At 40.0% G+C, this 12,205-nt stretch overlaps 1 protein-coding gene across 1 annotated transcript in view; it reads right to left on the bottom strand.

Annotated features, from left to right (window-relative positions):
- Window positions 1-12,205, bottom strand: part of LOC145414618 (bone morphogenetic protein 10-like) — a 304,172-nt gene that overhangs the window by 46,049 nt on the left and 245,918 nt on the right. Inside the window, exons 6-8 of the mRNA XM_080284144.1 lie at window positions 6,935-7,117; window positions 1,314-1,455; window positions 446-570 (exon numbers count right to left, since the gene is read on the bottom strand). Of these exons, the coding sequence (XP_080140270.1) occupies window positions 446-570; window positions 1,314-1,455; window positions 6,935-7,117 (450 nt within the window). The remainder of the gene's footprint in view (window positions 1-445; window positions 571-1,313; window positions 1,456-6,934; window positions 7,118-12,205) is intronic.

The following is a 12,205-nucleotide window of genomic DNA, read 5'->3' as shown; positions in this document are numbered from 1 at the left end:
AAGTACCTAGCGACATCATCATTATCATCATCATCATTACCCAGTTCCCCAGGCTTATGAGTGGTGTGGAGATCTAGAGCAAGGACCTTTGATTTCTTTCAGAGCGTGAATAAGAGAAAGGAAGTCACCGGTACAGTCTCGTTCAGTACTGTATTGTGGGAAGAATGAGGTTGTTATCAACAAATGTGTTGATGGATGAGATCGCTACTTCCCTAAGATAATATTTCTCTTATACATGCCTTCGCTATATTCAGAACTAATACTTGATTAAGATGATATTTAATGGATAACATAGTAACCTATAGCAGAAGAATCATTCTTAAAAAACTACCCACATAGATGGAGGTAACTGAGGAAGTTCTGTTTATAGCAATGTCACAGTTTCCTCAGTGCTATCGTAGTGATCATTGATAACTTGATACTTTTGCCTCCTCTATTCGGTTACCTCGTAAGAGGGGGGTGCTATAATCCATTTGTCCCAGCCAATCTCCTTGAAGTCCACCCGCAGGGGTTTCTTCTTGCAGCCATTTTTGGCCCTCCGCCGTCGTCCTCTCCTTCCTCGCCCGCGACCTGCAACGGCGGACACATGAGTGAGGCGGAGGAGGCTGTCTGTTGGCAGTGGAGGCTGAGAAGTATTGATGACTTGGTTAGGTCTTGATAAAAGTCCTTGTGGACATGATTGAAGCAGCAAAGCTCTCATAAGTGACATTCAGTGTTGCCATGGATAATGATGCAAATATTTCCAAAGACACCAGCAGTGGCAGAGATAGTGCATATGTTATACATGAGGGAATACTGTCGTTTAAGCACTGGTGGGGCGAACTGACATTGTTTAAGTAAATGTCTTTGTTCTCAGACATAATTCATTGGAATTATTGGAGTGTGAGAGTAAATTTTTAAATACTAAAAACAACACATGATTCACTAAACAAAGCTACGTACCGGCTGGTAGGGAATATCCATATGCTTACCGTATGAATGGTGTCTCTCCAAGGACGGAATATTGTTATATGCAGAGAGAGAGAGAGAGAGAGAGAGAGAGAGAGAGACATTAGCTTGGAGGCGGTTCTAGTGAGGTCATCCTCCGTAAGGGAATTTACAAGAGGAAGGAAGGCATCATGGTGATGGTGATGATGATGATGATGATGATGATGATGATGATGATGATGATAATGATATGAACAGGCTTGCTTTCGAAGTATTCAGGTTATAATACGTTTATGCTTTGTTAGAGGCTTGATCTACTGTGACTCTTAAGTGAGATGCCGGACACCTGGCCATGCATGACAGTGTGTGTCGCCAACTGACCTTACCTCCCAGTGAGTTTTGAGCGTGCTGGGGAAGGTCCGATGTGCCCACCTCCCCCTCCCAGATAGCGTTGGTCTCCTCCTCCAGCTGCTCGGCCACGTTACGCCGCTCCCTCGTCAGTTCAGCAGCCCGCCTCTTTCTCCTCCTCTGTGATCCAGGGGAAAAACTGAATACTGCCAGCCCTTCTTCATTCTTTGACATAAATCAGAATCTTCACAAGTATGTTGACTCTGTTCAGTATACCTATGAGAGCTTCTGCCGAGGGATGCCTGCAGGTAGTGGCTTTGATATAGCCGGGAGTGGAGCTGCCCAGTTACACAAACGTCTCTCAACTCCCTCCATGTCCCCAGAAAGGAGGATTATGGACTGCAGAAGAAGGGCAGTCTCAGCCTGCAGTTCACCTGGTTTACATGCGGATAAGCCTGGCGCAATAACAACAACAACCCCTTTGCTGGAACGTGGCCAATTGCTATGTTATGCTGGCTAACTTCAGACGCATTTATTTGCCACAGAAACCCACTGCACTAGAAAAGTTAAACTCAATCATTTTGCCAAAATATAATGAATTTCATACTTTATTTCAGCAAACACCAAACGATTTTATTCAGTTGCGGAGAATTCACTGCAGCTAGAGTGTTAAGCACCGATTAGTGTGTGTGTGTGTGTGTGTGTGTGTGTGTGTGTGTGTGTGTGTGTGTGTGTGTGTGTGTGTGTGTGTGTGTGTGTGTGTGTGTGTGTGTGTGTGTGTGTGTACATTGTTTTACAGCAGACGAAGAGGGGAAGGAAAAACAAATTAAATAAAAAGTAATCCATACACCAGATTACAGGTGTCTAAAATTCATAAAAATTCTGAAATAGTTGGACTTGAACTGCTGTAGACTGAAGTTGAGGGGGAAGCTATTCTTAGGAAGCGAGTTCCAAAGAGATGCATTTGGGTGAATAAAAGAATTCTGATAAGCAGAAGTTCTGCAATATGGCAATGTGACAGTCCAGTCATGATCACTACTTCATGAGTGCTACCAGATGCCCGTGTGGCACGGGGGACGGCATGGAGAAGTGGCACGATGAATGCAACTTCGACTGAGCATTTTCCATAAAACTATCTGTAAAATAATGCAAGACGCAACATTCCTTTCTACTTATAGGGGAGGTAACTCATATGTAATTGCATGGTTATTAATAATAAAGTTTTACAGTTTTGTCCTGAATTTTGTCTAGTTGTTTTAGTGCTTCATCTCCACACCCACTCCACAAGGGTGAGCAATATTCGAGCCGAGACCACACTTGTCCTTGTAAATTATAGCTAACTGCTCACCAATGAAGAAGAACCGATCCCTATACAATAATCCAAGTTTATCTGAAGCGGGTTTAGCAACTGATCTAACATAACATGAGAAGCCGAACTGAGGGTATTATTAAGTGAAACACCGAGAATTTTAATACTTTCAGAGACAGGGATAATAGTAGCACTGAAAGTAATATAGGAATCAGGCAATATCTGTCTATTAGTAGGTTGTATATATTTGGTTTTCCTAGCATTAAATGAGATAATGTTATTTTGTCCCCATTCAGTGATCTTAGATAAGTCTTGATTAATTGAGATTGCTGTGCTGAGTTGGGAGAGAGAGATATTAAACTTTGTGAATGGGCGTTTAAGTGTGACGGAACTGTGAAGTGTTGAGCCACCTGCATGTGAGTAAATGGGATTATGGGTGATAGACAAAAGGTCATTAACGTGAATTAGGAATGGGGTTGGAGCCAGGTCTGATTCTTGTGGCACGCCGGCATTAATCGACTGGAAAGTGGAATATACATCATCTACTTTTATCTTTCTGCCTCTGAGATATGAGGAAATCAGTGGAACAAAAGATGGTAGACCACAACAAGGGAGTTTGGATAGAAGAGAACGATGCTGCACTCTGTCAATGATTTTAGAAATATCAAGGGTTGCTGCATGGGTTTAACCATGTTGGTCAGTTTACTGATGGACTGTATGAGTCAAGAGGTTGAGTATATCAACAGTACGTCTTTCGTGGCGAAAATCATTCTGTTTGTCACTAATTACGTTGTAGGATTCAAGATGTTTAACAAAGTGCTTATTCATTACAGTCTCGAGTACTTACCAAGACAAGATGTGATGGGTAGTTGTCTGTAATCAGATGGGTCAGAGGAACTTCCTTTCTTTGGAATTGAGTGGATATTGGCTTTTTTCCAAGAATCATTGAGCTAAAGCAGGAGCAAGTTCTGGGGGACACTTTTTCAAAAGGATTAGTGGATTTCAGTCTGGCCCTTGAGCTTTGTTGTTTGATAAATTGTCTAGGATGGATTTTACATATCTAGTTTGTATCATAAGTGGGACAATTTTGGGAGAGTCAAGTTCTACTGTAGTACAGAATGTTCTGACTGACTTCTTCTAAGGTAGAATTTCTGGCAAACGTACTGGCAAGGATGTTCTCTTTTCTACTTAGGTCATTTATCTGGAGATTTTAATGGGGGAATGGTTGATTACTTGTTAAAGTTATTATTGAAAGAACTGAGTTGACCTGAATATTTTATTGCCATTAGGACTATTTAATGGTTTGGATGCCTGCTTGTGAAGATTGATTCAGTGAGATATATTTCTGCTTTTGCATGGTTTCTAGCAATTTTGAAGTAACTGAGGGATTCGACTGTTTTTTTTTTTTTTTTTTTTTTTTTTTTGAGCAAAAATTATATGCTAAGGACTATTGGGTCGTTGCTCTGGCATAATTGCTGTCAAATCATTTTGGGGAGTCTGATCTTTTAGTGAACTGTTGATTGCGTATGAGCAATTCCATACCAGCTTGTATTAAGTCATTAATGTGGGACTGGGTAGAATTGTCATTGGAGAAGAAAGACTACTGTAGAATATCAGCAAGATGATTTCTAAATCCATCTCAGTCTGCCTTATAAGAGTGCCATCTGGTAACCTCGACAGGTTCAGAATGGGGAGGCTTGGACCAACTGACGAATGAGGATTGACGAGATTGTGGTCGGAGGATCCAGGTGGTGAGAGTACCTCTATCCTGTACTGATCTTGGTTGTTTGTCAAGAACAGGTCCAAGAGATAGGTGCTGTGGTCAGGGTTATCTGATATTCTGGTTGGCGTTCTTACCAACAGTGTGAGATTAAATGATTCTGCAAACAGCTTGCATTGTAGACCAGTATTGTCAGTTCTGGCAGGATGTAGTAACCATTCTACAGTATGGACGTTAAAATCATTCAAAACAGTAATTTCAGTGGCAAGGGTGAGGTTAAATTTGGTTAGCTGTGTGGATATGGAGTCAAATAAGTGGGGTTGTGAAGAAACTGTACAGAGATATATGGTTATAGTTAGGTAATCTACTTTGTATAATGTGTAATCAATATTAACCCTAGGCTGCTGAGAGCTCTGAGCTAAGTCATGCCCTGGTGCGGCTATTTTCCGTTAACATTCGTTAAGAGCCTTCTGAGAGGTTTGAGACAGTCTGTAGACCAGTCCTCCTTAGATGCTTGCAGCAGCCAAGGGGTTAACTGAAGTGAAGTTCAACATGGTGTCAGTTGCATATTGAGACATGATATAACAAGTGCCACCTTTGTTATGGAGGTTTGTTTGGAGATAGTAACCAGGAAATCTAAATGGGAATAAGTCAGTGGAGTGAGAAATTTGAGTTTCTGTGAGGAATAGGGCTAACGGGGATATAGACTGGAGGAAAAAGTCAACAGAATTCAGACTGGTTGTAAGTCCACGGACATCAGTAAAATATAATGCCGAACCCACACTTCATTGACGAGCATGAACTGTGTTTGCAACAACCATTGTCAGGATAGTCGCTTGATTACGACCACTGCCAGACCTACTCTGCCGGTGGTGGCAGTCAGAGGTACCACCAAATGCTGATAATACTGCAGCAGCCAGTGCTATGAGGGGATGGAAACAGATGTGATGTCTATTGTGTATGAAGTGTGGTGTAGACAGTTGGGGGTAAAGACTTATGAGAGTATGCTGACCTACTCTACAGTATGTATTAATGAAAACAATGAAAATGTTCAGCAAAGGGAGATGGTTAGGAACGTCCTGAGGGCAGGTGAAATGGAAGCTCCAGCTCTTCCTGTAACCAGCCTGCCATCCACCTTGGGTGTACTGCCCTGTTCGATTGAAGCTACAGTCTACTTCCATCTTCCACGGAATATACAGTTTTCATCCCTAAATATACTCAGTACATTGCTTTTGCCACTTAACCAATATCATCCTTTGTTCAGCAGCTACATGACGCGCTTACTTTATTCTTCTGTTTGCTTTCTGCTCATTTTTAACGTAACACAAAGCTTCAGTTTTGCATACAACACAGATTTAGATCGTATTGTTTTAGATCGTTTAACCTGTCAATTGAGACTATATCAGATTTTGTTATTCACTCCTTTTTAACCCCTTCAATACTAGAGGCGTGCTCTAAGCAGAATATAATCATCTGTCAATAGCAAGACTAAAACATACAGATATTAACATACTGGAGGAGTTAATACAGTAGTCATTGTTTGTAGCCCCTTCATTACAAGTGGTTCCCCGTAAGCAATACAAAAGCGTCTGGCGGTATCAAGACCAAAACTACATCAAAAGTGCTCAGAGCACAGCGATGTCCTACCCAAACTTTGATCCTGACCCGTGGCCTTGACCTTTGATCAATCTTCACCGAAATCGAATAATTTCCCCACCCTCCCCGATACACACACAGTGTATATGTCAAGTATGATCTAAATCCGATCAGGCTTCCACGAGAAAACGCCGCATCCTAATCTTTGCCCCAGACCAGTGACCTTGGCCTTTCATGGAGCTGCACCGAAATTGAACCAGTCGTTCCCGGATACATACAAAGTAAGCGCCACTTTCAAAAAAATCCAAAATGGATCATGCATTCATGAGATATTATCGAACAAAACTGCCTAACTGCATACACAGAAAAGGAGTCGATCACAATAGCTATGCCTTTGACGTCGCTTATAAAGATATCGTATTGAACGGTTAATCAGTTAGTACCCAGCAGGGCATATTATGAAGAATTTGTTTTAAATAAACACTGATTCACTATAGATGAAATATAAACAATGTATAGGATTTAATGGGAACTATATATGTAGCTAGTGATTCAGAAGCCTCCAGAAACATCTAGAATATTAGGGATCTAACGGCCTTATAAATATTACTGAGACCACAAAATTGCGGACAAGTTCCCAGTAGGGGGCGGTTGTGTTAGAATCTGTTGCCTAGCAACTCCCAGCGATCGGAAGCGTTACAGAAGATGGCTTTAGGGCTATTATATTTTTATGGAAATCTTCTTACCGGTAATTGTGTTATTACATGCGTTTCGTGTGAGCCCAAAGGTTTTGAACAGACTCCTGCCGTGGAATGGAGCTGGTACTGTTTTGTTGTGATTGTTTACGATAATATATGAAGCGTGTCATGACAGAAATTGTCTGGCCTCTCTGTATCGTTGCTGACTATATTTTGTGATGTGAAATGCAGACTAATTACGTCCAACAAGTACAATTGTGCCACAGATGACCGTCAGATATTAAGGGGTTGCTTACTCTTAAACGAACTCGCTTTTAATGAAAGGGCGTTGCTCACCTTGGTCTCGTGGTCATCATCGTACTCGTGTGAGATCATGAGGTCCAGTTCCTGCCGAGCCTGTCTGCGCCGCCTGACGGAGGAGTACAGCAGCAGCAGAGGTTCACTCTCAGTGTTGGGGGTCGTCGCCACGTCCATGTCTCCACCCTCACCCACCGTAGAGAACACTGACTCAATCTGGATCTGTTGTCATGAGTAGCAGAGTGATGATATGGGTCTCTGCACAGAGAAAGTGATTGTGTGGAACTGTTAGCCTGAGAGAGAGTGATGATTTGGATCTGTTTGATGGTATGGATCCCACTATCGCGTGTGACAAAATTCTTATCAATCTTCGTTCATAAAATTCTCGACTCCAGTTACAAGTAAATGATCCACACAATGAAATGTTTCATGCCTCTTGTGAGAAACAAACTATCTCGTCGACTGCCAAGTTAAAAGGACATCATGTGCATACCCATACATGTGTGTACATTTGCCAAGTGCATACCCATACATCACACGAACTTTCATCAGTTGTTTTGCTTCCTTTAGTTCATTATCACGCTTTCGAAAGCATTCGTTCATCATATCAGACTTCATCTTTTTGGTCTTTCACTCATTCTTCTACCCTAAAACCCACTCTTACAGACGCTTATCACCACACTTATCATATGCATTATCTCTAAGTGACTATACCATCTAAAGTCATACTTCTCGACCCTATTTCAATTTATTTCATTAATAGGCTACACAATTTACCTCATTAGTAGGCTACAAGTTCCTTACTGTATAATCCTTAACTTTCCCAATTATATTGTTGCCCCTCCAATTTTCGATGAGAGTGCATCTCTGGGAAAGCCTCTGTTCATCTGTCATGAACGATATTCGGACGTTAGGTACAATTGGCTTCACCGAATACACTGAATACCGTGGCACAAAAATTACATCTCACCAGAAACTATGTGGCAAAGGAGGTGAGATTATTTACCACAATTCCCCCAGTCAAACAAGAATTCTACTGTTAATGACTTCACGGACGTTCCTGCTGGACCATCATCTACTAAAGGTCCAAACGTTCTGCCTCCTGTGCTTAAGGACAGTGTGCCACCAACTGTGAATAGGTACTGTCTCGGCAAATCATAGACCGAGACATTAAACAAACTGAAATCCATGAAGATCTACACGTACAATTTAAGATTCCTCACAGAAGATTACAAACCTGATACCTCAATTACTGAATTAGAGAACATTAGGTGGGATATTGTTGGTCTGAGTGAGATCCACAGAAAAGAAGAAAAATTAATTCACCCCAAAGACAGCAATCACTTACGAATATTGTACTACAGATGAAGGTAAAATGAAGGAGTTAGTGGTATAAGACTTCTAATTAGCGGAAATCTTGCATAGAACACTGTTAAATTCGGCAGTATATCCGACAGAGTTGCATGATCTGTAATTATCTCCGACAAGGAGAGTATGTTTTCGCCCCTGTTTGTTTATTTGTTTGTTTGTTTGTTAGTAGGATTACTCAAAAACTAGAAGAGAGATTTGGGCCAAATTTGGTGCGTAGATAGCCCATATCCCAGGGAACAATCGATTAACTTTTGGGACTAATCCGGATCGTATTACAGATTCTGGATCCAGAAAACACTTTTTGCGAATTCCTGATCAAAGATGAGAAAACTTAACCGATTATGAAGAGTGGTTTGGAAATTACGTTGCCCTTGTCTGAGAGATGAGCTCCAGTGAGTGCCCCTCTAGTCAGACTATACAAAATGCACACCCTAAAAGTATCACAAGTACATGCACCGACTTCTAAATGCTCAGGTGAAGAAATGGAAACATTCAGTGACGACATCTCCCAGATTATGGAAGAAGAAAAGACCACATACTATACTCATGGGAGACTTCAATGAAAAAGTTGGGAAAGCAAAAAATGGAGACGCATGTATGGGAAAACTTGGAGTGGGAGAAAGGAATGAAAGAGAAATGATGGTAAATTTTGCTGAAATGTTTAACATGAGAATAATGAACACATTCTTTCACAAAAGAACAGGGAGAAAATGGACCTGGAGAAGCCCAAATGGAGAAACAAGGAATAAAATCGACTTCATAATAGCAGATACGAATAACACGATCACAAATGTCTCAGTTATCAGTTAAGTAAATATAGGAAGCGACCATAGAATGGTGGGTTGCACAGCCAGATTCAGTTTCAGAAGTGAAAGTAAGAAGCTGATTAAAAATAAAAAAGTTATGCCCAATAAAAGTAAGCGAAAACAAAACTGCCTTTCAGTTAGAAATAAACAGATTTCAGGCTCTAAGTTATGATGAGTATGACACTGATGATTTAAATGATAGACGAACGAAAGTGCTACGAAAATCAGCGGAGGTAGCAGGGAAAAATAGTACAAAGCCAACACGTATTAAAAAAATGACCCTCGAGCTTATGAAAAGAAGAAAGATGATGAAAGTAAAAACAGAGAAAGATGAAATAGTAATAGCAGAATTAAATAACCTTATCAACAAGAGACAGAGAGACTGAAAAAGAAAGAAAAACATTAATTAGATAAAAGAAACCATCAAAAAGGGAAAAAGTCAGAAACGGGTTCGAATTAAAATGACACCAGGAAAGCAACAAATCATATCACTGAATGACAAAAATGGTGAATTCATTAAATGCAGAGATTGTTTGGTGAAGAGAGTTGAAGAATTTTACAAAGTAACACCAAAGGAAGTAAGCATTTCTCTTAAAAGTATGAAAAGAGGAAAGGTCCTAGAAGAAGATGGAATAGTAGCAAATTTTCTGTCGGTTACAGGAGTACAAGTAGACAACAGGCTCGCCCACGTACTATTTAGTCAGTGGATAAAGAAAAAGAAAATTCTCAAAACACGGTGTAATGCAATAGTAATTTTGTTTACATGAAAGGCGACTCAAAAGATCTTACTATCGACCATTAGTTATTTACAAACTCTTCACTAAAGTCCATACGAAAAGAATAGCAACAAATTTAGAAGAAAACCAACCTAGTGAGGCAGGATTCCAAAGCAGGTATTCGACAACTAATCGCCTACACACAATGAATCAGCTAATTGAGAAAATCACAGAGTATAATGAACCACTGTGCTTAGGTTTTGTTGATTACGAAAAGACTTCCAACTCAGAGGAGCACATAGCAATTATTAATTCATTGCGAGAACAAGAAGCGAACGAGAACGTTGTAAAACTGCTGGAAAGAACATATTAAGAGGGAACTGCTACAGTTCAATTACATAAAGACTCGGAAAAAATTAAGATTGAGAAGGGCGTGCGTCAGGGAGATACAGTCTCACCAAAGTTATTGCAGCTTGTCTAGAAAGCATTTTGAGAAAGCTAGACTGGCAGAACAAAGAAGCAGACATGGATAGAGAAAACCTAAACGATTTAAAATTTGTAGATGACATTGTCCTATTCTCAGAAACAGCAGAGATATTGCAAGAAATGTGAATGACCTAAACAGAGAAAGACTCAAAGTAGGGCTAAAGGTGAACAGAGGTAAAACCAATGTTTAATCCACAAACACCAAAGAGCGTCATTAGAATAAGCGAAGAAATTCTGGAAGAAGTTGAGGAGTACAATTACTTGAGGTAAATTCTAAAACTAACGAAATACCATGATAGCGAAATAAAAACATACATTACAACTGGGATTGAAATCATTTGGTAAACACAGAGACATCATGAAAAGTAGCTTGCCAGTAGGTATGAAACGAATAGTATATAACGAATGTATAATTCCGGCCGTGACGTAAGGTTGTGAGACCTGGAAACTGACAAAATCGATGGGAAATCAACTAATCTGTTCTCAAAGCGCAATGGAACGGTCAGTGTTGGGAATATCTTTAGGAGACAGGAAGAGATCAACTTGGGTGAGAGAGCAGACTAAGTCAAAGACATTATAAAAGTTATAAAAGAACAGAAATGGAGGTGGGCAGGCCATGTAACAACAATGAGGAGATAATGGTGGAGCAAGGGGCTGACTGACATGACTCAAAGAGATTGTAAGCGTATTAAAAAAAAATAAATAAATAAAAAGCCAGACAGTAGGTGGAGAGATGAGACAGAGAAGTTTGCAGGCACAACGTGGCAGAGATTGGCTCAGTCAGGGAATTCGTGGAAAAGGTTGTTGGAGCCTTTGTTCAGCCGTGGACTTGTAATGGATGATGAAGACGATGATATACATACATATATATATATATATATATATATATATATATATATATATATATATATATATATATATATATATATATATATATATATATATATATATATATATATATATATATATATATATATATATATACATACATATATATATATATATATATATATATATATGATTGGAAGTCAGGTATAATTATTCCCCTGTACAAAGCAAAAGAGGAAAAAGAAATGTGTGGTAATCATAGGGGCATTTGATTTCTTAGTATAATAGGAAAAGTGTATGGTAAGATACGTATTGAAAGAGTTAAGGAAATAACAGAGGAATTAGCTGGAGAAAAACAGGGAGGCTTTAGAAAGGGAAGAGGTTGTGTAGATCAGATATTCATTCTTAGATCTTTAGTGGAAAAGTTTCTAGAGAAGGGAAAGAAGTTGTATGCGGCCTTCATGGATTTAGAGAAAGCATATGACAGGGTGGATAGACAAGGATTGTGGAAAGTATTCAGAATATATGGAGTTGATGGGAAGTTGTTGAATGCAGTGAAGAGTATGTATGATGGTGCCAAGGCTGCAGTGCGTGTGGATGATGAACTGAGTGAATTTTTCTCTTTGAAGGTTGGGTTGAAACAGCGATGTGTCATGTCTCCATGGTTGCTCAATCTATACATGGATGGGGTAATACAAGAGATACAAGGTAGGGCAGTGAATGTTGGAGTGGCAGTAGTGAGAGACGGTAGTGTTTCGAAACTCCCTGTACTGTTGTTTGCAGATGATACTGTGTTGTTAATTGAAGACGATTTGGTGGATGAGTTTGGGAGAGTGTGTAAGAAACGGAATCTAAAGGTGAATGTAGGGAAGAGTAAAATGATGGTCTTTGAGAGAGGTGAAGTCAGTGAATGTACAGTGAGGTTGGATGGTGAGGAAATGGAAAATGAGAGTACGTTTAAGTACTTGGGGTGTGTGATGAGTACGGATGGAAGTTTGGAGGGTGAAGTGCTTGAAAGGGTACAACAAGGAAGAAAGGCTGCTGGTTTCTTGAAAGCAGCGATAAGAAACAGGGAAGGGGGCATGGAAGTGAAAAAGTTACTA

Source organism: Coenobita brevimanus, chromosome 100 (assembly GCF_032717465.1).
Source record: "Coenobita brevimanus isolate Jiangsu-jjx chromosome 100, ASM3271746v2, whole genome shotgun sequence".
NCBI lineage: Eukaryota > Metazoa > Arthropoda > Malacostraca > Decapoda > Coenobitidae > Coenobita > Coenobita brevimanus.
This window is presented reverse-complemented; position numbering and strand designations above follow the sequence as displayed.